Below are 26,445 nucleotides of genomic sequence, written 5' to 3'. Positions count from 1 at the left end.
AACTTTTTGAAGAGCATGTGTGCTCTATCTCATTTGTGGAAAGAAGCAAGTAAAGTTGGGAAAATAAGGTGAAAAAAAAAAAAGAACAAAAAATGTGAGAAGACTAAGATGAGTGTGTTTCTGAAGAGGACACGTGTACACTGAAAGGCTCATTCGGTTGTCTGGCTGGGATAACATATAACATACCATTAGCATTCAGGAAGGCATTTTCATATTGGCTGCATAGGTCCAGACAGCTTTGAGCACTGTCTACATACTAATATAATTCCTACCACATCAGAATGGCCAGTGTTCAGAAATTATTCACTTTAACTCCAGCCTTGCCACAAAGCAGTAAATGGGGAGAAATTTATTCAAGCTGCATGACTGTAAATTACTCTTGGCACAAAAGAAGTTTATATATTTGAGCTAAAAATAAGACATGCTTTGTGTAGAGTAGGCGGCCGCTTAGGAGATCGGCTCATCGATTTTCACCATCAGAAGATTTGTCATTTCTAAAGCTCTGCAAAATTAATGTTGTCAGATTTTGGAGTAGCCAACAAAAATCTAAGTTTAACATTAGCAAAATGCTCTGTTATTCTATTTATCTTATAAAGAAATAGGGTGAATATTATTATTATCACACTGTTTAAAAAAACAATCACCCTCTTGAGGTTGAACTTAAGTTTCTTTCTATAGGTTGTAATGTTAATAAATAAACCTATCATTTAAATAGTTCTGACTCCAATGTTCATGCTAATTTCACTAGTACTTGTGAATTTATTATATGAAATCAGAATACAGGTGTTAGTATCAGCTCAGTCTATCAGTAAAACCTCTTGTTACTTTTCATGTTCAAATACACATAATACTTTTTGTTACCTAAATCCCAAGACTAGGAATGTGTTGGTTTACTGGTCACGTGGCTTAAACTTAATCTTTGGCTGTGAACAGCTAAGCAGAGGTGAATTTTAATTTGAGGTGTAGGATTTCCCTGGGTGTCCATTTAAATCAAATGTTGACTCTTTCAGTCATTAGTCTAGGCCTTTTCCCTCTTTTATTATCTAGATTGTACATGGCAGTCAAAATTTCCTTTTAATCCCTTTGTGTTATGAAAAGATTTTATACCAATAGGCAGTTTGTCTTTGTGGAAACTCATTTCCCTCTTGGACCCCGCCTCTTCTTAAGAAACAGCTTTCCTGCATGTTCTTCCTATGAGTTTGAATTCACATTTAAGCCTTTGTTTGTTTTGTTTGATAAGCCACGTGTGGGACCAATTAAAAGAAATGGGAACCACTCCGTGTTGTCTGTCTGTTTCTCCCTCTCTTCTTGTTGCCTGGGCCTGGTGGATGATTTGGATCATGAAAACTAGTTGAAGGCTTTGAGCCTGTCATATTGGCCTCAGTGAAATATCTGTTCTGGATCAGCCTCGTGAAAGGCAAGCTTCTATTTTTTGTTGGTTTCCATACATGTTTATATAACCTTAGTTTTGCTTCAGCTTTTCATTTCAGCTCATATTTTAATTTGATCTGGAAGTAGTTTTGTTTATTGAAAAACCTTTTGAAGATTTTACAGATACCTACTTGGGGGTTGGTGAGATGGCTCAGCAGGATAAAGGTGCTTGTCGCCAAGCCTGGTGACCTGTGGTCAACCACTGGAGCCCATATAAACGTAGAAGGAGAGAACCAACTCCTACAGGTTGTCCTCTGACTTCTACACATGGATGTGTATACCCCTCCGCACATAGAGAGAGATGAATGAATGAATGGATAGTCTGTTGTTTTTCAGCTCCACATTTTAGATGATGAGCTCTGTATCAGAAAAGTTGATGTATAGTCCTTTTCTTAGATGCAGAAGTACTTTGGCAAGCTACGGAATGATATGTAAGGAATCCCCATTTCCCTATATCACAAGTGGTCATTTTGTATGGTTTATGTGGACATTCAGTATGGTTCTGCTGTCTAAGAAGTTCCTCTTCTCCTTCTGCCTCCTTCTCACAGAGAGCAGGTTGACACCTGTGGGAGCCCGTTCCCGGGTTCCTCGTGGCTTTACCCAGCAGGTCCACATAGAGGATGATTAGGACCATGGGCCTGAGTGCAGGTATCTGAGATGGTCTGCACTTGGCTGTGCTGGGGGAGGAGGTCTTTTGCTCCACCCCTTGGCGTCTCTATAAATACTCTAGGGCAGAGACAGTCGGGGCCCATTGGAAAAGGTTCCAGGTCCTCTCGAGGCTATCCTTTATTTTCTATCTGTTGATCTCCGTGATATTCTCCACAATAAATCTTTCTATCTAATATTTCCTGCTGCTCACACTCAAGAAAACTCTGGGGAGCTGTGGGGTTGGTGGGTAAATGCCCCACAGACACCTGAAGCAGAATTGAAGACATGCATACATGCACATACAAGCACACCCACACATCCACACACTCACGGGCCGAACACATGGAGACCTCATAAGAGCATGCTTGGCAAATGACTCTCCAGTCTGGAGTTTTAGCGATCAAAAAAAAAAAACAAAAAAAAAAAAACTAACTCTTTCATAGATTTCTTGTCTGGCTCTGGATTTTCAAGACTCTCCCATGTAAGACCACCTTGTATTTTCCCCTCTTCTTTTTCTCTCCGAGGCCCCGTTTTCATAGGATACTTGGCCACTCCCATTTCACGTCTTTTTCCAGGTAGCAGCAGCCCAGTGATGCACTTAAAAGTCACCACGCCCAATTCATGGGTGCATGCTTGTGGGACTGTTTCTTTAATAGAATTTTTTTCTCTTGTTAGGGTGTCTAGACTCTCCAGTGGTAATCACTTTTCTTCTAAAGTCCTCTAGTTAATGGTTTTTTCATCAGCTGTCACTCAAAAATGTATTTCAGTGTTACAGCTGTGTCCCAGCCTGTTCCAAATGTACTGGTACTCCGAGCCAATTTGAATTTGTATTCTGCTTTAACATTAATTTAAGCCACGAGTAAATGCATTTTTCTTTCTTTTTCTCAGTTTTACAATATAGCTTCTTTAAAAGGCTGGTGTTAAAAGATGGTCTACTTGAAAGCCCTCTTTTCTCTGTGCATTATAATTGATGCATCTCTTGCCCCTTGTACATTTCTACATGTTTTCTGAATCTGGTTGTATCTGTTACACACGTCTTGGTTAAGCTGAATCTTGGTCTTGGACCATTGATATTCTGTCCTGGATTCCCAGGGGTGGCCTCTGCCACAGTGATTGCATGGCCAAGTGTAACACCAAGCCTGGAAATGCACCTTAGAGGCTTGTGTGAAACTACCAAGAAGCAGTTATGTAAAGAAAACCCCTATTTCGTTGTTTAATGAAAAAAAATTTTTTTGGACACAGACTAATACCCCACCTCCTTACCCCCAATCCCTCTGTCCATCATAGCATTTGATTATATTACTTGAGTTTGTATTCCAGGAAGCAGGGGCCAGGCCTATTAGGAGAATTTAGATTTTAGAACTATCCTTTAAAGATTATGCCAACTGGAAATTTAATTACCCTGTTTCTTATAGTTCAATCCAGTTCAATGGTTAAAATATTAAATTGTGCAGGGTCAAGAAAGAGGTCCTTATATGCAAGTATAGGATTGTTTCTAGATTCATAAATTGGGAAGATTGGGGCTTCTTAGTTGCTGTACATTCTTGGAATATTGCTCAGATTGCCTGACTTCCAAATTCTGGGTCTTGACATTAAAAGTCTCTATTTTTTTTTTTATATTCAGCATTTGCTCATCCTCTGATATTGAAGATCAGGATATTTTCTAGTTTTCATCATAATTTGTTGTTACTATCTATTATTTCACGATCAGACAGCAAAATTCTATTTCAAAATACCAACTTTGCTGGTATTTTCAGCTGAAAAATCTTATTACAGTATTTATGCTCATGTTTCTTTTCTTTAAAACCATCTACCATGAAGCAAACCTATCACAGATACACCAAGTATATCCGAAGCTGATAATCCATTAGAAAATATATATTTAAATATCCCAAAGCCTGGCATGCTGTCAGAAGAACTGAGTGATATTCTAATATTGTTGTATTTTGATAATTTTTGGGGCTGTTATGTATTATTAACCCTGAATATCTGCTTGTCATGATGTTTGCTGTGAACCTGGCCCATTTGGTTTTTATAGGTATTTTAGGGAAGGTTTTCTTTGCATAGCCTCTGTGGTTAATGCATGGCTATTCCTTAAATAGTCCTGGCTGGTTCCATTACTTAGATAAACAAGGCTATTACTAGTAAATCTTTCTGACAACTTCTTCTATGAACCGTTATTTTCCAAAAGTGTGAATAGATGTGCTATGTGAAAGAAAAAGAGTTGGTTAAGTAAGTGGAGAGAAGCTAAATGATACATTTTGTTTTACTGGACATTCAGAGTCTGTTAGTTATATTAAAGGTTCTGAGGAACTTGAGGGGGGGGCTTTAATGTTTCCCAAAGTTTTTGAATAGAACCCATTTGTTATGGTTACACTCCAAGACCCTCCTCCCTCTGGTAAGTTTTACTGTTGTTTTGTTGGGAGTTACAGCTAATAGAGGTAACTTCCCAGCTAACAAGTTGACCTGGCCATGACTGCCCTGGGTCTGCACCTCCTAAAACCGTCACTGACCCTTTCACACTGCGTCTCACTTCCTGCCTTCTGCATTGGGGACATTAGGGCCTGTGGCGTAAGCAGGAACGTCCAGATACTTCTTTGATCCATTCGTACATGTATCCAATAGTGCCTGAGGACGTTCTAGGAGCGTCACAGTGCGGTGTGCCGTTGTGAGGACACCAGCAGTTTTAAATTAGACGGCCTGCTCTGAAGTGTATGTGCTGGGTCTGGACAGGAGGTGTAGTGAGAGAACCGCAGTGAGAAGGGTTCACAGGCGAGGGCAGCAGTGATGGCAAAGATCTAGATAAGACCCATGACCTTTTGCGTGGTTTGATCAGGAGAATCGTAACAAAGGGCTTGCCACTTAAGATGGCTTTTGAAGTAAGATCATTAAGGTAGAAACACGGGGCACTCTAAGTGGGGGCAAGTTATGACCTGTCAGAGGTACAAGGGTAGAAGACTGTGAGGTATGTATGTGGAATTTTGATTGATGCCATCTCCTAGGCTGGAGGAGAAGAGGAGGCATGAAATTTGGAGCCAAACTTTCTACCTGATGATTATTAATACCATGTGGCAAAAGACCACAAAATATGGAGAAAATAGCAAAGCACGAAGGCAACCACAAATGCTGCCATCTTCCCTTCCTGCCCTCTCCTCTCCCCATTGTCCTCTTCACAGGGCATGACTCCCAGACGCCACGTTGGAATATAGAGCAATGCTTTAGCAGTCTTTGTAAGCCCAGAGTGGTGGCTCATACCTATAATCCCATCTCTTGGAAGACCAAGGCAGGAGGTTTGCCAAGAATTTGAGCTATCCTTATTGTAATGTGTTTTGGGCCAGCCTGGGCTAGTCTGAGAAGCTCCCCTACTTCAAACACATAAGCTCCCCACTTTGCAAACACTGAGCCAATTCTAGTAGTTCCGAGCCTTTGTAACCCAGAGATAGCTTAAATCATAGGCCATGGGCAACAATGAAGGAGACAAGCATGGACAGCCCAATGGTATCCACATTCAAGAAATGGTGACTATTGATTTAATGTTGAGAGGCTTATAAAAGTGTGCTACTGTAGCAGGAACATTTATTCCAGTATCAAGAACCATTTGGGTGGCACTTTGTGCCCAGCAATGACAATCTATAAGGAGGACACCTTTCCTATCTCTAGAAATGATACATCTACCCCCTAGAAATCACCTTAATTTTTGACCTTACTCCACTGAGAAGGGCAGAGCATTCTAATCTATTGTAGACTCCATGAAATGTTTCTTTCTACTAGGCTTATAAGAAATCATTTTAAACAATTTTTTTCTCTTCCCAAAACTTTTTTTTTTTTAACTTCGGAGATTATAATTTAATTATGATATCTCTCCCTTTCCTTGCCTCCCTCCAAGCCCTAAACCCTCTCAATTACCCCTCCCGACTCTCCTTCAAATACATGGACTCTTCCCCCCCCATTAATTGTTACAGCATGCATATATGCATATATATATATATATATATATATATACACACACACACACACACACACACACACACATATATATTCCTGAATATAACCTGGTCAGTCCATAGAGTGTTACTTGTATATATGTTCTCGGGGTGACGTTGAGATGTAGGGAGGACAGAAAACTTGCCAGTTAATTTAAAGAGATCTAAGCTGTAACATGGTCAGCAGTGGTAGCAGAGGAATGAAGAGCACAATCAGAGAGGAGCCACTTTACTATCTGTGTACTAAGATCAAGATGATGTCATAGGCAGTTTACTGTGATACCGTATGTTTGGTCTGTCGGAAACATACAACTGAACTGATGTGATACCACGTGATATTTTACCATTGTATGTGTTGGGCAGGAAGGGGGAGTTTGAGAATTCTGAACCCAGGAGAATGTGTTTCATTATTTACCGACGCTAAGGGTGAATTTCTGCGACGCACTTACACTGCCTTGGTCTGGATCTTACAGGAAGTCAGAACTTCGAATTAACAAAGCGTCACTGGCTGATTCTGGAGAGTATATGTGCAAAGTCATCAGCAAGTTGGGAAACGACAGCGCCTCGGCCAACATCACCATTGTCGACTCCAATGGTAAGACACTGGCTGCCTGCTGATTCTCAGTCCGTGAAAAGAGGGACCGAGATGTGTGATAGATTGATGGGTTAATCTTGTGAACAAGTAAAAAACATTGGAAAGGAAGTCAAGCATTATAGGCGTCTTTTGTGTCCTCAGAAAAGGTCTTCATTCCATGTGATGATATAGACTGTATGTGTATATACACGCAGGTGCGTGCTCGTGCATACACACACACACACACACACACACACACACACACACACACACACCTACCTCTGCTTAAATTGGTTAGGAAGGGCAGTCAAGTCTTTGGTCCTATCAACCACAGAATACAGTTACATAGTTTTATAGACATTATATACACACACACACACACACACACACACACACACACACACACACACACACATATATGTACAAGTGCACTTACATGTGTATACATACACATGAATGAATGCATCTGTTTTATTTATCTGCAAGTCCTGAAAAGTTTTAATGTTCCAGTGTGCATTTTTAAGTGATTACACCAAGCTAATAGGAAGTTAGATACATTGACTTTTTAGGGCTGTTAGTTTTGAAATTAGGAACACCTGAGAGGCAGTGTATTGCCTCCTTTGTAAAGGCTTCAAGCTTCTGACTGAGCCTCCTGAGAGCTGTTCCAAGGAGGATTTGCTTAACAAATGGATGAGTCCAGATGGGACACAGGAAATACTACCTCCCAATTAACAACTTCCCTCGGTTCTCTTAGGAAATCAGAAGGTGGGAACTGCTGGTGTGTGTCTTCAATAGCTCAGAAGCCTGACCTCTGAAGGTCATGTCTAGGAGCTGATGGTAGCCTAACAATGTTCTTCAGACCTTGGGACTGTTGGGTGCCATTTCAAAAACCTTATTGTGTCTATTGAGGCTTGAAATGATTGTGATTTTTTTTTCATAAACCCAATCCTGATTTCTCTGCTTCTTGGTAAAGGTGAGAAACTGTCTATGGCAGGGAATGGTCTTTTGGAGTAATAAGGTAAAAATGCCAGGTCATCATGGGAAAACTAAGTAACAGTAAAGTTAGTTCCTTAAGAGACCAAGTTGATTTGTTGCTCTTGATCCTCATGTGACCCAATATGGCAGGGAAAAGGGAGTGAAGTAAAAAATGTGGAGCGGGCTCAGGAAAATCCAGGTTAGTGCCTATTCTTCTCTGGACTTCCCAAGAAAGTTCCAGAGTGGCGTAATCAAAACCTATCACTTTTCACTTTAGCCATTTCCCTCTGTTGAGAATAAAGGAAAAATGATGAAAAGTAGTTTCAATTACTAGTTTTAGAAGCCCTGCTTATGATTCTTAAAATGCTAATGCCATTTAACGTGTATATGAGCAAGTACAATGTCACTTTCTTGGTTTTTTTAATAACACAGGTTAGGCAAAGCATTTTGCTATTATTACTTTATTCCACATGGAATTTTATAGAATTGTTGCACAGAACTCAAAATTTAAAGATTAATTTCAATAGCTTACTCTTTACTGTGGTTTAGGTCATGACTTTTGAAAACAATGATTTTGTCATTTTTTTTTTTTTTTTGAGGACATCATGAGCTCTATGCCATGTTTTGAAAGTTGGTCTCTTCATTGTATTTTAATGTCTCCTTATGGAAAATTGTGAATTATGATTGTGACATGCAGGTTGGATTTTTGTAACTATACATACTATAGGCTCCCAAATAAACAAAATTAGAGTGAGTGTTATCACTGTTTATAGTATAATTATATTGGTTATTTCATGGCTTCTGGTTTATAGGATTAAGCAGAGGCAATTTATCATTGTATTAGTCCTGGAAAAAAATCTATAGGGTCTTTTTATATTATTGTTATTTTAGAGGTAACAAAAGCTTGATAATATTCATTTTCTCATTTCTCACATAAAAGAGCCATCTAATTTTCAAGTTATGGTCTAGTGCTCAAATTTGAATATATAGTATTGGTAAATTTCATTTTTGAGAAATTGAAAGTTAGAGGCATTTATGATGTTGAACCTTTTTTTTTTTAAACTTAACCTAACAAAAATAAAGTTCATGGACTATTTTAAATATTCTTTTGTGATATATTTTTGCTTATTTGCTCTTCTGATAGTGTCTGTAGCCCAGGTTAGCCCTTGGACTTCCTTCACTGTAGAGGATGATATTTGCTTGTGATCCACTTGCCTCTGCCTCTGGAGTGTAAGCTTTTTTTTCATCAAAGAAAAAATGATTCTTAGAATGGGAAATACACCATTTTAGAACCAGAAAAGTACTAGACAGAAAAAGGCAACATAGACCTGCTTTTACTTCCTAGTACACAATGACTCACTCCATATCTGAATGTGTGTGTGCACAGATAGTTAAGGCAGAATCATTTCCTTGTGAAGAACAGGGAGGAGTGTCAGAAATAGAGAGGAAGCCTGGGGGAAGAGCTTGACCTTGGGGAGATGGACTTGTATGCTGGCATCTCCAAGACTTGAAACAATGGGATCGTGTGTGACTGTTCTCCAGCTCTTCTACCTTCAGATGGTTTTAAACTTAAAAAGCAACAACCCACTGCTTCCTGATGCCTCTCTTGTCATGCTTGTGTCTCTGCTTCTTTGTAATCCCTAACTAACTGGTTTATGCTCCTTCCTCCCATCTTGATAGAGTCTTCTCCAGGGCTCTCTTTAAGATGCTCTTTGAGGATGCCACACCATGCTGTAAGACCCAGAGAGTTTACAATGGATTTATCCCTGGTCATAAATCCTGTCCCACTGCATAACCAGTGAAGGGGAAGCCCCACCCACATGTGGCTATGTAGATCTATTTAATAGCGCCTAGATATAAATGAAATAATACAGTTTTAGAAATCCCTTGTGCTTGTTTTTATTTGCCTCAGTGTAACAGTGAGCATATTGCCAAAATATTTAAGCACCTAGAAAAGAGCACATGCGTAGTCGCTCATTTATTAAGGTACATTTGAAGAATTTGTTTCTCTCTGGCCTTTTTGATGCCTTCCTACTTCTTTGTGGAACTGGAAAAAAGAATTTGCATGTGTAAGCATGTGTAAACCTATGCAACCTGCTGGCGTCTAATGTTGATTTTCATAGAAACATTATGGCAGGCTGTAATCTTCTTGTGGTGAATTACAGAATGCATATCGGCAGGGGAAAAGGCCACACATATTTTCTCTCAGCCCATACGCGCTGGGCTCATTTTTATCTAGTTATTTGGCTTGGTCTTTCTCTAAGAAATCCTAATTTCACAATTAATTCTTAGCTAACAAGCTCTAGGAAAACACTTGGATCTTAAAATAAAGGGACAAAGAAGAGAACTACAGACATAATTGGTTTTCCATATTAATTAAGTAATGCTCTCTTTTCAAAGGTTACTCTCGGAGAATATACAACTACTCAATCATATCTTGAGTTCTCTCTTCTAATCAGGAGAAAAATTGTATAAGACTCAAGCTCCCACAGGAATAATTGGGCTCATTACTATTGCTGTTCCATATGAGAAACAGAAAAAAATATTTTTAATAAAGTTTGAATAGATTATCAGTTAAAATTTTGGCTCATGTGGGTCATGGGCTTAGTTAGCCCTTACCCCTTCTCCCAAACATAGTGTTGTGGGAAATATATTGGTGAACAGCTTGTGGAGTCACACTGAGAAGAATGTCAAGTAGGTTTTATTTATGTATTTATTATTTTGAGGCAGGGTTCCACTGTGCAGCCCTGGCTGGCCTACCTAGAACTTGCTATATAGACCAGACGGGCCTGGAACTCAGGGAGAACTGCTTGCCTCTGCTTCCTGACTAATTGTTAGGGTTAAAGACATGTACCACCAAGCCTGGAGTCAAATCGATTTTAAAATTTGCTTGTCATTCTCCATGTATATTATATTATGTAGAGTGCTCATAAAAGCTAATATATATTAATAGTATGATTAGAATATGACAGATCATGCATTTATTAATTTGAAAACTTCTTAGCTGCTTATATACTCATTAAGAACAGTAAAAATTCAGATCTTCAAAGATGTTCCTGAGTTCATGTTTTACCATTGTTAGTAAATAAGTGCATTCACTTTTAAAATCATTTTTAACCATAATTTTTGTATACATAGTAGATACTTAGAAGTTTGGGTGAAATAAAGAATTAGGTAATGCATGTAAAATCTGCACAGACATCACATATGTATGTGTGTTTCCTGAATATTTATGTTCATGACAAAGTCTCAAACAAGTCTTACATTCATATTCATTAGAAAAATTGTTTTCCAGGAGACATTTGTCAACCATTGCAACTTGAAACTGGATTCAGGTTATTAAAATAGTTATTCAAACATGAACAATACAGCAATGTTATGTTTTCATGCCTCCTGAGCATGAGTTGGTCAGCAGTGCTCAATTCTTGGTGATTCTAAAGCCTCACTATTCACACCATCGAGTAGACATTTGTAAATGGAATATGCCCACTTACTATGCTAAAGTACATTGCTTAGCTGCCAATCAAGGAGGTTGTAAGACTTAAATTTCTTAAATATGTAAGTGGAATGTAAAATTTCAATCACACTAAAAACAAACAGGTTTTTTGGTTTAAATCCTTGAACCCTTCACACAGGGGAACAAAAAAAACTTTCTATATAGTATTGATCAAAAAGATTAACATTTCTTAATAGCAAAGATCATGTTAAAGTATCTACCATTTTTTAAATATATTTGTGAAACTCTGAGCTTACATTTCCTCAATATTAATTCAGGAACTATTTTTACTGAAACCACAATCATTAAGGAGGTTTTAACGATCTCCAGGATGAATATCTAATTTAGAAAGGGTGTTATTTTCAGGAGCCTCCATATACAGTCATAACTGCTGCAACCGTTTGTTACTGTGAACATTTGTCTAATGCTGCATTCAATTGCAAAAGGAAGTTATGGTTAACCTGTCCTCCACGATGAGGTCTTTTTTTTTTTTTTTTTTTTTAATCTTCTTGGAAGGTCACAGTAGACAATCATTTGGTTGGCCAAAAATAAATGTGAAGAAAATTTTGATATTGGGTTGAGCTTGGGTCTTTGCCCAATGCTTGTCAGGCAATGTGGTGGTCAAGTCATTGATGCATTCTGAAGGGCAGAATGAGGAGGCATTTTTCAATGTGGGTGCAAGGTTTGAAAGCATTGCGTTGAAAGGGTGTCAGGTGTTTCTACAGAAAAACAACTATTGTGAATCTTGGATTGAAAAAGAAGTTTCCTCAGATTATATGTTTCCAAAGAAGAGCAATTTTATTTTTATTTTCTACAGCCTAACTCAATAAAGCTACTTGTTGCTACTTCAGGAACAGGTGTCACCACTGGTCTAGCTGAGGAAATCCTCTCTACTGCCCCCTGCATGAAAAAGTTCCAAGGAAGTTATACACTGTCATATTTGAATCCCTTTTACTTTGTTCCATTTCTAGTGAGCATAAGAAATGGTGTAGGAAACTTAGATGTCATGAAAACAATCTCACTCTGCAAATGATTGACCTTAGAACCCTTGATGAAGGAAGATCAGTCATGTCACCCATCCTTACTTTGCACTAAGAAGTTAACATCTGGGCTTTAGGAAAGATACATCTGGTCTATGGTACTTGACCATCTCTCCTGAATGTCACGTAACCTTTTCTTCCTGTCTAGTTCCTCAAATTCTTTGTTTCTAAAGAAATTCAAAAGTTGAATGAATATTATTACTTCAGTCAATTCTTCTTCCTTGCTAGGCTGGTCTCATCATAGTGGTAGCTGTGTTTAAAAATGATTACATTGGTAAAAAGCATATCTCACTCTATGATTAACCAGCTATTAGACACAAAATGATAGTGTATATGACCTTCTAGAAACTTTGGGCGGATGTAATTTTTTGTACAGTAGCTGACATCACATGAGATTCAGCTTATCTTTGTCCTGGTTAGGGATGGTGAGAATATACAGCAGTTGATAACCTATACACAGTCAAGGTTCAATGATTCCATCATTTTATCTTTGCATCATCCTAGTATCATGAAACTGCCTTTTAAAAATATTAGAATCTAACCAACTAAAACCAGTCTTAGGACTAAATACTGAGCTATTTAGACAGTGTAACCCCCCCCCACACACACACACACACTTTATTATATTCTTAGAGCTTTAAGAAAGCAATTTTAGATTCTTAAATAAGTCTCATAATTCTCAGAATAATGGTGTTCCCTATTATGCAAGTTTATCCCTTGTTCCTTCAGTGAACTACCTGCTCATGTATAACCTGTTCAGCGTAGCCAACACGTATCAGATGATAATGTTCCCATCTTGATTAACTCTGGCAATTTGAAGAGTTCCACGCCAGAACTTGATGTGGTTTGCCAATCCCAACAGCAAACATTGCTTGCTTTCATTTTTGAACAAAACAGTAATTTTTCCAAACTCTTCAACGTTAGAAATTGCCTCATTTGGTATGACAATGGCTTTGACGCTCTTAATTCCCCATTTCTTTTTCCTTTCCAAGAAACCCACCGTCTGTTTCTCTAGTGCTTTCTTCCTCATTCACCCCAGGGGGAGCAAACGGTTCCTCATAATTACTTGGCATAATTCATCTCCTGCTCTTCCCCCACGAAAGAAGAACTATTTATTTGGACCGTCTTCACGCACTGCTCTTTCCTCACACTCATTTGCAGTTTGGAAGGCAGGCAATGGCCCTAGATCCCAGCTTCCCGCTGTACACCGTAATCGCCTGTCACCTTTTCTTTTTTGCAGAGTTCATCACTGGCATGCCAGCCTCAACTGAAAGAGCATATGTGTCCTCAGGTAAGGAAAAGAGCCTGGCAAGTTTTACTAACCAGCGTGCGAGGCTTAACTGCTGGCTGCTCTTCATACTAATCGGCACTCCCTTTGCATCCAAATTTCAGCTGTTCCCGTGTTCTGGTCCAGTGTTTTTTGTTTTGTTTTTCTTTTTCTCAACTTCCTTCTGCCTTTTTGAATTTTACTTAAGGCAGGATGTTTCTTTGCTGTATGTCTGAATGGTGGCTCAGGATACCAATAGGAGAGAAAGAGATCATATCAACATGCTGCTTGGTGATAGCAGACAAGTAGAAGAGAAACCTTAGGGGTGCAAGATCAGATTTTCTGTCTTTGGGCATGCTTCTCTTGGTCGCTTGGGCAACCCATTGGAATGAGACTATATTACCTAGACAGTGGACCCAGCATCTGATGACCGACCTCTAGGATGCTACTGGCAAGTTCTGATTCACTAAATTTGGGACAACAGCAACAGATACATTGACTTTTCAAAAATATTATTATAATGTTCCATTTCTTTTCATTTTTGCCTGTAATATTTACTGGTGGTAGTTACACGCTGAGAAGACACAAGCTAATTATCTCCCAGCTCTACAAATCCATATGTAACCAGAATTCAGTGGTTTGTCTTCTAGTTATGGAATGGCTTTGTCGGCTGTGTTTTTAATAGTTTTTGAGGCAGAAATTTGCTATGGGGCTCAGCCCAGCATCTCTCTTGGGATCCTCTTGCTCTTTCCCTAGAAGTAGGGTTACAACCATACACCACCATGTCCAGCTATTTAGTTTTTTTAAGATTATAAATAATTACATCATTTCTTTCTTTCCCTCTCCACTCCCTATAAACCCTCTCATATCCCCCTCCTTGCTCTATTTCAAATGCATGGCCTCTTTTTTTCCCCATTAATCATTGATGTATGTGTTCCTAAATATAACCTGCTCAGTCTGCATAATGTAATTTATATGTATATTTTCAGGGATGACAGTTTGGTATTGGATCATCAATTGGTGTGTTCTTCCCTGGGGAAGACTATTTCTTCCCCTCTTAGCGTTCCTTAGTTGCCTGCCGTTCTTTGTGTAGGGTTGAGGTCTTGTTGGCTTTCCCAGGTCTGCTTTAGCATGTCTCTGGTTGTCCTTGTTCAGCTCATGTTTATAGGCAGTCATGTTGATGAGACATCACAGGTGTAGTTTCTGAGCCTCTGGCTCTTATAAGCTTTCCACCCCCTCTTTTGCAATTTTCCCAGAGCCTTAGATGTGGAAGTGTTTTGTAGATGCATCCACTGGGACTGAGTGTCTCAACTCTGCATTTTGATTGGTTGTGTTTTTCTGTAATGGTCTCCCCTCTATTCCAGTGAGAAATTTCCTTGATGAGGGGGAGAAGTACACTTAACTTTATTTCCTGTGATTTTTATGGTTAAGAGAACCTTAGGAAATTCAAGAATTAGTATTTATTTAGCAGTAAACTTGTGGACAGTTGAGATCGAAAATTCATTTCCTTTTCATAATTTCTTTTATTTTTTGGATGTAATATAATTACATAAATTTCCCCCTTCCCTTCCAAAGTCTCCGATACACCCTTCCTTTCTCTCTTTCAAATTCATGCTCTCTCTCTCTCTCTCTCTCTCTCTCTCTCTCTCTCTCTCTCTCTCTCTCTCTCTCCTCTCTCTCTCTCTGGGTTATAGTGATAACTTGCTTTGGTGTCATTCCCTTCAATTTATCAAGATTGTAACCCATTTGCCAGTTTTAACAAAATCACAGGACAAGTCATTATCTTCCCCCATTTTACAGAAGAAGAAAGATAAAGTGCTAGGTATCTTCTGTCGTGTGTATCAGGAAGGAGAAGGGAGAAGGGCAGGTTCCTGGAGCCCAGTCCTGTCTGCACAGCTCCCCGCCCTGTTTCCAGCTGGCACAGTTGGCATTTCTCACCTTGACCATACCTTTTGAGAGCTATAGTAGTCCAGAGATCCCTACACAGCCTTCTTCTATGTTTCCTGTAGTAGTTCCTCTTTTCTTCAGAACCACTGTTCAGAATCTGAGAGAAGCATGAGTCGGCGATGGGACAGGAAGGGGTGGGGGATGAAGAATTAAGTAAATTCCTTTACCTTTCATTCAGATATTTATGCGATGTAAGGACTTCATTATCAAGACCAATAGATACGGTTAGGGAACTGGGCTTTTAAAGTTCTATGATGCTTTTCTAGGGAGGTTAGATTGTCTTTAGTATTTCCTGAAATGTGACCTGAATATGATATTCTAGCTGTTGAATTTCAACTTTCTTTAATACTAAGTTGTTTTTTTTTCCTTTCGGATTTCCTAGTATTAAAAATCTTTAGATCTCATTTTTTTTCTCCCTACATTCCTTATACTCTGTCAATACTAAAATGCTGTTTTTTTTCTTCCTCCATCCTTGCTACCTAAGCAAATCTTATACATCCCTAACTTGTCTTGCTTGTTCAGCATGTTCTGTTGGCTCCTTGTGTGACTGCTGCAGTGGGTCTTGCATGGACGTTGTTTGGCACTGTTGTTGGTCAGGATGTTTATGCTGATCCAAATTGCCTGAAAATATTTTCACTCTTGATAATCGAATGTGGGAAAGTTGACCATTCGGTTGCAGTGGTCTTCTCTTCAACTTCAAGCCTATACCTAAGGAATGATCTATCTCACTTGTAGTGTGGGCTTGCTAAGAATATTTCCCCAAAGCTCATATCCCAGCTGGTCTGTGAATGCCTTTCCAGGTATGCTCTCTCCTTTCTTGTCTCTTTGAGAAGTCTTCGGAGCAGAGTTGTCTCTCTGCCATCCTTGCATAGTGTGTACATCTTCCTGTTTTAAAAATGCTGCTGTATGGCTCGTGCACTGCTTTTTAGCATAGCTTGTCAAGGCAATTCCAGAGCCTGGCTATTTTCTAATTTTCAAGTGCCATGACTCAATAAAGCTTCACTCCATTCTTATGTTTTATAGAGTCTCCCATTAGAATATCAGTATCAACAGAAGGCGCAAATACTTCTTCATGTAAGTATACATACTTCGATTCACCGGTTTTTAACCCAAGGTAATAGCTTTTCCCAATGAGCACATTCATGTGTGCCCTCAGCCTTTATTGAGGTGTGGTGTGCTGAGGCTGGACAGAATGAGATATATTTGGAGTAGAAATGGTCTCCTACTGTGCTTCAGATTAACTAGAGACCTTCTCCCCGCCAAATATACATAAGAGTGTACTATGACACCACATGTGTGTTAGTTTTAGGATAATCTGGTTCCCTTGAATGTTGGAAAATAATTGCATAGCATCTGAGGCCTAGCTTGGGGTAGGTGTTTGTGGGTTTATTTTCAGCTTGTGTTGACACCTTCAGCAACTGCCAAAGGCACCATACCCAGCTGTTTGGGACTTTTATTCCAAAGTTCCTCAATTTCCTATTACCGTCTGCTGTGACAGAGTGAGGAAACTATATATAGATGCCCTTAATTCAAATTTGATAGCTAGTGAGTAATTATGAAAACGTTTGAAGGCATGTTCCTAGGCAAGATCCCAGATGAGTTTCGCCTGTTTAATGTGAAATGTGCTTTGTGCTGGTAGGCTCCCTCCACTGCTAGATTGATTGGTGCTTTGTGTGATGTCAAGGGAGCTTAAAAAATTAGCAAGGATTAGTAAAACTAGCTTCTGATATTTATTAATTGAAAGCATTGAATTAAATTTCGATATAAAACAGGCAGGTGTATTAAATAATGACAATGAAACTTAGAGCTATTCTTTCTTCTCCTTAATTTAGGTCTTAATATAAAGTATTTCTTTGATAAGCTCTTCAATAAATACATGTCCATGTTCCTCTCCCAGTCTACAGAATGTGCTAGAGAGACAGTATCCTTCTTACTTAGCAGTAAGGGAAGAAACCCAAAGACATTTGCCACTTGTTATAATTTACCTAGTTTCATCAGTCTGTTTTCATAGATGGCATTTGGTAGTAAAGCTTTTCCCTGCAGGCTAGCAGGTCAAAAGCTGCAACTATATAGTATGAAACATGTTATTTCCTAGGCATGTAGCTCTACTGTAGGGTGAATGCTTGGTGTGGGTGGATAGCTAGGTTTCATCCCAGCACCCAAAACAAACAAAATGAATAATAATAATAATAAAACAGCTATCATTGCTCGAGTTAGTGTCTTACTTACACAGAACAACATTTAACAAGCTTGATAGCAGGGATCTAAGACTATCAAACAGGAAATGAAATTCTAGGAGAGCTAACAGACTTCCTCAGGCCCCTCGTTACATATTCAAATGATAATTCCTGCTGGCATGCTTGCAATATTGGTTATTTAGTTCCACTTATGGAAACATTAGGACAAATGTATGGAATTTACAAAACTAACAATAAGGAGTCATATTAAGCATCACTTTTGAAAAAGAAAATACTAGATCTTTCTCATTGCCACATTTTTCTGAAAAAGGTTTCTCCTTATATGATTAATTTGGATGACACCATTGAAACTCTTGGGACTGGAACCCTTCCTGCTGTCATGGACAGTGTGGTGGCTGTGGTCCTTAAGCACTTGTAAGCACTTCTGGAATGGAAGAATTTTTTATATTTTGGTTGTCCAGGAATTCAGGGAACTGAAATGAATCTCCCAGCTTACATTTCTGTTCATTACAGTGCTGTGGAGAGAGAAATAAGTTTGGAATCTGACTCCGTTTCCTTAACTGTCAGCGGAGTTACTTCCCAGTGTTTGTTGACGGTTTAGGAGGGAGAAAGGCTGTACTGCTGCGTCATTTTACTACATTACCTTCTGTTCTTGGTAGGTCATTATTATTGAACTAATTAGTTAATGCCCTTTTAATCTCATGAAAAGATGCTCTATAATTTGAAAATATAAACCAAGTGCAGGATTCTAGGCCTACTTGGAAGAGTACTTGGAGTGAAGGAGGGGCGTAGGACTCATTTCAAGGTAGCACTAATGAACTGGATTGAAAAATTCAAAATGTATTTTTTTTATAATGAAAAATCTATGGAAAAGATCACATGGGTCAAAAATAATCAGGCCTGAAGAATACAGTCCCCATCCCCCCATCCCACTTATTTCATTTCAGCCATCAGGGAGACATTAGGACATCCCTGAGTTTGAAAAGTGAACTTGGCTTTCAAACGAAATCACGCCTGTGTGGACTCCCCCTTTGAACAGTTGACACTGATATTTTCTAAGGTAAAATCTGGGAAGGCTTTCTTGAGGATGTGGATCTAGCAAGCATTTTGTATATTGGGACGGTTCCATGTGATCTGCGGGGTTAGTATCGAGAAGAAAAGGCAGCTTAGTTCCTTTTCATCCAGTTCTGTTTATGCAAATAGACACTCTTGCAGAAAAGGGATATACTAGGGCTACTGTTGTGTACATGTGTGGGTGCTTTTGTGTGGGAGTGGGTGGGTCCACATGTTTGTATGTGTGGGTACATAAGGATTTGAGTTTTGTTCTTTAGGCGCTTTCTACCTTGATTTCTGAGATGGGGTCTTTTACTGGCCCAAAGCTTACCAGGTAGGTCAGGGTAACTGACCAGGGAACCTAAAGATCCACATCTCTCTCCCTCCACTGTTCTGTGATTAGGTGTATACCACCACACCCAGATAAACTCAGGATCATCATGTTTGTGTTGCACACACTCTGTTGACTGAACTATGTCCCCAGCCTGTGTTAGTTTATATTCTTGTCCCTACTCAGAACCTGCCTGGGTTGCTGTCTGCTGGTCCCCTGGATTCTGCCTGTTCCAGATGCCTCCTCTGACTATCCCAGACTCACAGTGGTCCTTGTTGCTTCTCTAATTCAGAGTGGATTAGAGATAAGAAGAAGTGGCAGCTTAGAGCTGTCTGGGTCGTTATGGGAAGTGATAACATTGGTGTCGACCTTCTTTACTGGCATAGTCCACTTTCTTCTGGTCGGTGCTTTCATTCTGCCTGTCTATTTACCCATCATCCCTCTGTTCATTCAATGCACTGCACACACTGTTCTCATACTAGCTCAACAAACATGGTTTGGGTTTTTTTTTTTTTCCTAATAGGAAATATCAATCCTAAGATTTTTCTATACAATCTCTACCCCCAGTCCTCTAGAAAAAGACAGTTTTGAAACTGTAACAATTAAGAAATAGCCGGGCAGTGGTGGCGCATGCCTTTAATCCCAGCACTCGGGAGGCAGAGCCAGGCGGATCTCTGTGAGTTCGAGGCCAGCCTGGTCTCCAAAGCGAGTTCCAGGAAAGGCGCAAAGCTATACAGAGAAACCCTGTCTCAAAAAACCAAAAAAAAAAAAAAAAAAGAAAGAAATAATTCTTTACTGAAGATTTTAAGGGTTTTATTTTTCTTCTACATAATCCTTGTCAGTTTCCCCTCTTATTTTTTATAGAATTTTAAAAATATAGGTGAAATATCAAAGATACTATTCCTTCCTCTTATATGACAACTTTTTTAACTATTCCTTATTGTGAAACTGGCACCATGCATTGCAGGGTTTCTATATTGAGATTTCTTACATATTCTGTTGTTTTCTTAGAAAAATTATTCTAGTAAGGGGCTTAATCCTTTTAAGTTCGTTTACTTTATACAAATGAGCCTTATATGACTAAGAGAGCTGTAGGTGGATGGCTCAATAAGTGTCCTGTTACATATAGTGACAGATTTTCAAAGGGCAGCTTGAACCTTGCTCTGTAGAACTAGCGTGTTCCCTCTTACATAGACTCAGCAAAAATGTAAATGGATTGTTTAGTGCAACCTTAATGACTTCTCGGAAGTGCCAGCTGCCATTGACCCCATTTTGCAGACAATTCTCTAAATGCTATAAAAAGTGTAATTCTTACAACGAAGACTTTCTTGATTTAAGCTCTTCGCCGATTTCCAATTTAATGCACAAGTGAGATAAACAATAATGAGAAGGCTCATGAGCAGCAATAAGAAGAAAATAAATTTGTGTTCCCGGTAGACAGTGTTAAATAGCAATATGTGTTTCAAGTAATAGTAACAGCAGCATTATCGGTTATTATTATCTTATTGTGTGCTAGCTAATGTGCCCTCCTGTTCTGTGTGGCAGCTCATGGTGCTCCTAAAGCCTCTTCCACTTTACAAGTGCTGTTTAAAGCTACACCAGCAGGATTCAAACCCAAACAACATACTACCCTGCCTGAGGTTTTTGTTGCCTCAAAACAAAAGCCTTTCCTATTTAAAGGAATGAGATTCTACAATTGGATTGGGAAGTAGCCTATAATACAGAGTGCATGTGTGGTAAATTGAAGGTAAATTGAGTTGCCTTAGACTAGCTGAGTTTTTACAGTTATAACAATGTACATTGAAGTGTGGTAGGTGAATAAGACAGAAAGGAAGCACTTTGCATGGACTTTTGCCCTGAGTCCAAATACTAGTCTGTGATTATAGTATGAGCTTAGCAGGTTACCTACCTCCCTGAGACTCACTCCCTTACTGTGTTACGTGTAGATTTTAAATACGCATTGGGAAGCATAATGAGAGAAAACAGATGTAAATGCTTCTGCACAGTTGTGCTTATGGGTGGTCACTTGGACATGTGGAAGAGAGCTAGACTGAAGAATGGATATAGCTCTGAAGGGAGGAGGAAAACCAGGGAATCCTTGCATTTTCTTTGAATCAAGTTGGAGAAGTTTTATCCTTCCAGTTGGGGAAGGAAATGAGTTCGTGATTTTTTTTTCAGCCTCAACAATGATGCCGAAGGTCCTTTGCCAGGAAATCTCTGCCATTTCAACATATTATGTATTCTCAGCAAAGGCTGCCTTTTAAAAGGGGTATGTCCAGGAAGTCCTCTTTGAAGTCTCTGAAAGAAATGAACAATTCGGTCTTGGATGATTTGGCACCTAAATGAGCTAGCTGAAGGGAGGAGGGTTGTCTTCTGTCTTTATCTTAATGAAATACGGCTTTAGCACTTGGGAATAGCACAGGGATGTACTATTGACTAGACCAGACTGTGTCTGTCTGGCATATCGGGACATTTGAGTTATGCCTCCTACCTTCCACTGTCAGCTAGAACCAACCTAGGCACTTTAAAGGTAGAGGAAACTGCTCTGATCTTTGCCAAATGATTTTCAGCTGGAACAAACGGCATTTTCTTTTCACACCTCTGGTGGTAGTCAACGGAGATCTTGTCATGGTGTCGAGGTACTTCTGACTGAGTGCTGATGGGACTCCGCTGTCTTCAGACATGGCATTTTCAAGGGCATGGTCGCGATGCCCACTGTGGACAATGAAAAATTACTGTGGCTCCTATGGCAATGAGATAATAATTCAAAAGGGAAGTTGGCAACTGGCATAGTTTCATTCTTTCTGATTGCCTAAAGTTTTAGGGCAGTGTGGTGACTTGAGCGAGAGCCAGGACATGCATGTTCCATCATTCATAACACAGACCAATTATTGCCTTCATGTTCAATTCCTCTTTTTTGTAACTGATTATATATTAATATTTTTCTCACAGTACTGTCTGCCAGTGTGCTCTGATTCTTGAGTTTTGTGCTGCCTTTCAGAGTCACTCAGGGTCTCTCATCGTATCCCTCTGCTAGAAGGCCCCCACCCATTTTGATCAAGATTAACTTTTTGCATTTGATTGAAAGATTAACCTTGTACAAAATTGTCCTTTTGAACCAAAAAGATGAGTGTACACAACTACACATGTGTGACCCACATGTGTAATGGTTAATATATCATGCATTTTTTTTTACAAGGCACCATTTCATAAATTGAGTCACGGATGCATTGAACTCTATGGCTTTGATTTATCCTCTAGGTCAGCAGTTCTCAACCTTCCTAATGTTATGACACTTTAATACAGTTCCTCATGTTGTGGTGGCTCCCAATCATAATATTATTTCATTGTTACTTCATAGCTGTAATTTTGCTATTGCTATGGATATATGATATGTGACACCCCCCCCCAGGGGTTGCAACCCACAGGTTGAGAATCAGTGCTGTAAACAAGCATGGGGCTTGGCACTCAGACACTGGTGATTGGTCCAAATTTAAAGACTAAGTAGATAGTAGAGCAGAAATTGAAGCTGATTCTTCTGACTTCAGATCCCGGGCTTTTAATAAAAAGCTTTATGAGATCCATAGCACTAGCTTGAGGGGAGACCGTTTGCTTTTTAAAAAACTTCAAAATAGAATTGTTATAAAGACTCAAGAAAACAATCATATTTACCCTAGTTAGCCCAAAGCTAAGTTTTATGAAAAGGTATATTCTTCACAATAAACCAAATGATGAAGTGGATAGTAGAACCTTCAGTTAGTGGTAGAATCATTCAAGGCTTTTGTACTGTAAAACCAGAAAGAAATAAATGATTGGTCTGGGCCATTTGAGAGGCTTGTTTTTTGTTTTTGTTTGTTTGCTTTTTGTTTTGTTTTTTTTTTTTTGCTAATAATATGGATCTACTTCATAACATGCTGTGTTAAGGGAATTCTGATCTCCTGGATGTGGGAATCTTACTCTGATAAATTCAGTTCTTGGAAGAGCTACATGGCCTCTTCTAAACCAAGTGATAATTTATTACACATTCACAAATCTTGAAATTATTTATATGATAGCAAAATTTGCTAATAGCCATTTATCAAATATGAAGTGATTATATCCCTGTATTTTATTATTTGGGGTGTCTTTTAGTGGAACATAAGCTCCAACTTCTCACTAAAATCTGATTTTGACTATCAACTGGGAGAGGGAAAGCTGTCTTTATTTCGCTTATTTTCATATTTTATTCTTTTTAGTTATCATATTGCATATTTACAGGACACAGCATTATATTTCCAGACACATGTACTCATCATATTATGAAACTCATCATATCATGAAACCAGCATTTCATGTCTCTTTATAATTTATTTTTTGGAGCTATCCAGCTCCATTCTTCTTTTTCAAGAAATGTATGCTGAGTTACTGTGAGCTCTTGCCACTGTATGTGCTAGAACACTAGAACCCATTCCTAAGTGTACAGAACTCACTATTCCAGCCTCCCTCAGCTCCTTCCTCTACCCTTGCCAGCCACCGAACAATTGCTGTTCTACTATTTTGTTTTCGTAGAAGTATTAAAACTATGGCATTTTAAATCTTGTTAGCACTAGAATGGTGAAATATATTTCTATATAAACATTAAAAAAATGTCTGAAAGGTTAGGTGGAGACAAGAAGATAGAGAAAAAGACGTCTACCAAGTATCTGTGGGGGCAAGATTGTGACATCTATGTAAGCCAACCTCCTCGGTGGCCTGCCTGTGATGGAAGAACCCAAGAAGTAGAATGGAGAAAAGACATTTCTTTAAGAGTTAAACAAAGAGAAAAGCCAAAGCTGGAAGAAATGCCGAGGACCAAACAGACAAGCAGAGTTAGAAACATGGATGAAGATTTAGGGCAGCGATTTCCCAGTAGCAAGTGGCAGAAATGCTATTCCAAAAACCATAAATATAAAGAATATACTGGCTCATTTTGTTCCCAAGACTCTTGGTCCTCAGTCTTTGTGCTTCGCTTTGCTACAGATATTAATTTCAATCTCAAGGGGTTTTTCCTGCTCGACAGGAAGATAGCTTTGTCGTAACTCTATGTCTCCATGTGTTGGTGTGGCTAACAGTCTGAAAAGGGAGTCTACTCCTTGTCTATGCAGAAAATTTTAGGAATGAGTGCATCTGATTGGCTCTGATCATATTATGCTTACTGCTAGCATATCCTACCTAGGGAGATAGAGGACTGCTACCAAGTAGGGAGCTGGGTCGCATATCCATCCCTGAGTGTGTTGGGGTGAAATGAGAACAGATAGACTCAGCCCCTGGGGACCTCCACAGTATAAGTTCATTAAGAGAGTAGAGCTGTGAAACAAGAGGAGAAAGTTCACTACTCAGGAAAGCACAGGTATCCAATACCAGCAAACAGATATGGGTATGGAATTCTTAAAGGGAAATTAAAGCAAATATCTTTTCCAGCACTGTTCAATCGGGCAGATGCAATCGTAGCAGGATGGCCACTCTGAGGGAAATAGAGTAAGAAATTGAATTGCAGTCTCATTTCAAAAAATTTATTTTTCTGTGTATGAGTGTTTTGCCTGTATGTATGTCAGTGTATCGTGTGCGTGTGCCTGGTGCCCCAGATGGCCAGAAGAGGCTATCAGATCTCTTGGGACCAGAGGTACAGATAGTTGTCAGCTGTCATGTGGGTGCTGGGAATAGAACCCAGGTCCTCCGGAAGAGCATCCAGTGTTCTTAACCACTGAGCCATTTCTCCAGTCCCTGGTGTCTCATTTTTAACAGGCTGTTGCCTGTTACCTTTAAGCTCATTATAATAATTATGATTGTGCTGTTTTCTTCTGGAGGAAAGTGTTCACTTTAGATGAAAAAAATTTTAGTAGAAAAATAAGTGATAATTTTACAAATTAGAATGATAGGAAACATTTTGACATTTCTTTTATTAAAGATTTATTTATATTTATTTTATCTGTATGGGTATTTTGCTTGCATGTCTGCCTATGTACCATATACGTGCAGTGCCTTCAGAGGACAGAAGAGGGCGTTTGATCCCTTGAAGCTGGAGTTATTGCTGGTTGTAAGTCAGCATCTGAGTGCTGGGAACTGAACTTAGGTCCTCTGCAAGAATAGCCAGTGCTTTTAACCACAGAGCCATCTCTCCAGCCCCTGTAAAGTACTGTTACTCTGAGGTTAAAATGTAGAGTATTAGACCCAGAGCCTTCAAAAGAGGTTTAATTTATTTTTCTTTTTAAAACTCAAATTATTTTTAACTGCCATACAGAAGCATACAAATCGTGTCTATTAGTGCGGTAATGTGATGTATACCCATGTATAAGGGGTAGAATGTTTATCAGGTAAAAAATATCTCCCCAAACGTTTCTCATTTCTGTTTATTGAAAACCTTGAAAGTCCTTCAGCTTTTTTAGTGTGCACAGTTTTGTTGTTCTCTGTGCACAACAATGACTGTGCAATAGCTCACCAGGGCATCTTGCCTCTGTGTATAAGTATTCACTGACCCACCATGCCTTACCCTTTCCACAGCTTCTGGCAACTACCAGAATGTCTGCTCTCAACTTCTTTAAGAGCAAAGACTTTGTATATGACACACGTGGCTGAGGTCATGTCATCCTTACCTTTCTGTAGTTGGTTTGTAATACAGCTTATTTAAAAGAAAAATCTGTGATTAAAACAAAAATATTGCAGAACTGGCCATTGTCAACCAAAGTAATTGGGTATTGAAAAAGTTGCTTCAATTGAGAGAGAAAAAGGACCATGATTGGCCCCACTGTGGCTAGTATTTTATAGCAGGTGTGGTCAAAGTGTGAGGAAATACTGATTGCAACTTTACCAGTATGTCAGAGAGACCATTAAAGGAAGTAATGACTCATAATTCATTGGGCATCTCCCACTCCCATTTTTACTGTTATACTGAATCCAGCATGGGAGATGCCTAAATTGTAATTCATGTCTTTAACAGAGGCGCTGTGTGTTCACAGTTTAGCTAATCACAGAGGGACTGCTGGACCAGCACTTTTCATCTAGAGAGGTCAGCAAAGTCTTAGAAACCAATTAAACCAGCTCATGTGGGTTATGGCCCCAAGATGTACTCACCTCCATTCTCCTTAACTTGCTCTTATAGAGGAAGAATTTGTTTAGGTTGTATTTGTTCATCAGATATGAGCTCACATGCCTGGGTTTGTTCAATACTGACTGCCAGAAGTTTTCTTTGAAACTGTCAGAAGTTTAATCAGTCTTTGTTTAAAAGTGTTAAAGAAATCAGGCCATTTTGATAGTCAGAGAAGTTAATAGGGGGAAGGAGGTGGTGATAGCTGAGCTCTGGGACAGAAATGTGATGCTTCTGTTCCTTAATCTGTAGAATTCTGTCTCTGTGAAAGTAAGCTGAACAGTTTGTAATCCTCCTGCTCTGATCCACCTCATGTTAGGTGGTGTGTACATGTTTCTTGGCTGTGGGAGGAGCTTGTGGTGAAGTGGGGGAGGGGGTAGTCCACAGCTGAGGGAGTCTG

At 39.2% G+C, this 26,445-nt stretch overlaps 1 protein-coding gene across 8 annotated transcripts in view; it reads left to right on the top strand.

The window, feature by feature from the left end:
• Nrg1 (neuregulin 1) overlaps positions 1 to 26,445 on the top strand; it is a 201,326-nt gene that overhangs the window by 42,678 nt on the left and 132,203 nt on the right. For 6 of the 8 annotated variants that reach the window (XM_052751963.1, XM_052751962.1, XM_052751973.1 and 3 more), the window contains exons 3-5: positions 6,536 to 6,657; positions 13,388 to 13,438; positions 16,385 to 16,435. In XM_052751963.1, the coding sequence (XP_052607923.1) occupies positions 6,536 to 6,657; positions 13,388 to 13,438; positions 16,385 to 16,435 (224 nt within the window). The remainder of the gene's footprint in view (positions 1 to 6,535; positions 6,658 to 13,387; positions 13,439 to 16,384; positions 16,436 to 26,445) is intronic. The other 2 variants (XM_052751965.1, XM_052751964.1) reach the window with 1 other exon arrangement.

The sequence above is a fragment of the Peromyscus californicus genome, unplaced genomic scaffold, assembly GCF_007827085.1.
Source record: "Peromyscus californicus insignis strain IS unplaced genomic scaffold, ASM782708v3 Scaffold_23__1_contigs__length_62951481, whole genome shotgun sequence".
NCBI classification, from domain to species: domain Eukaryota; kingdom Metazoa; phylum Chordata; class Mammalia; order Rodentia; family Cricetidae; genus Peromyscus; species Peromyscus californicus.
Note: the sequence above shows the minus strand (reverse complement) of the source record. Positions and strands in the feature narration are given on the sequence as shown.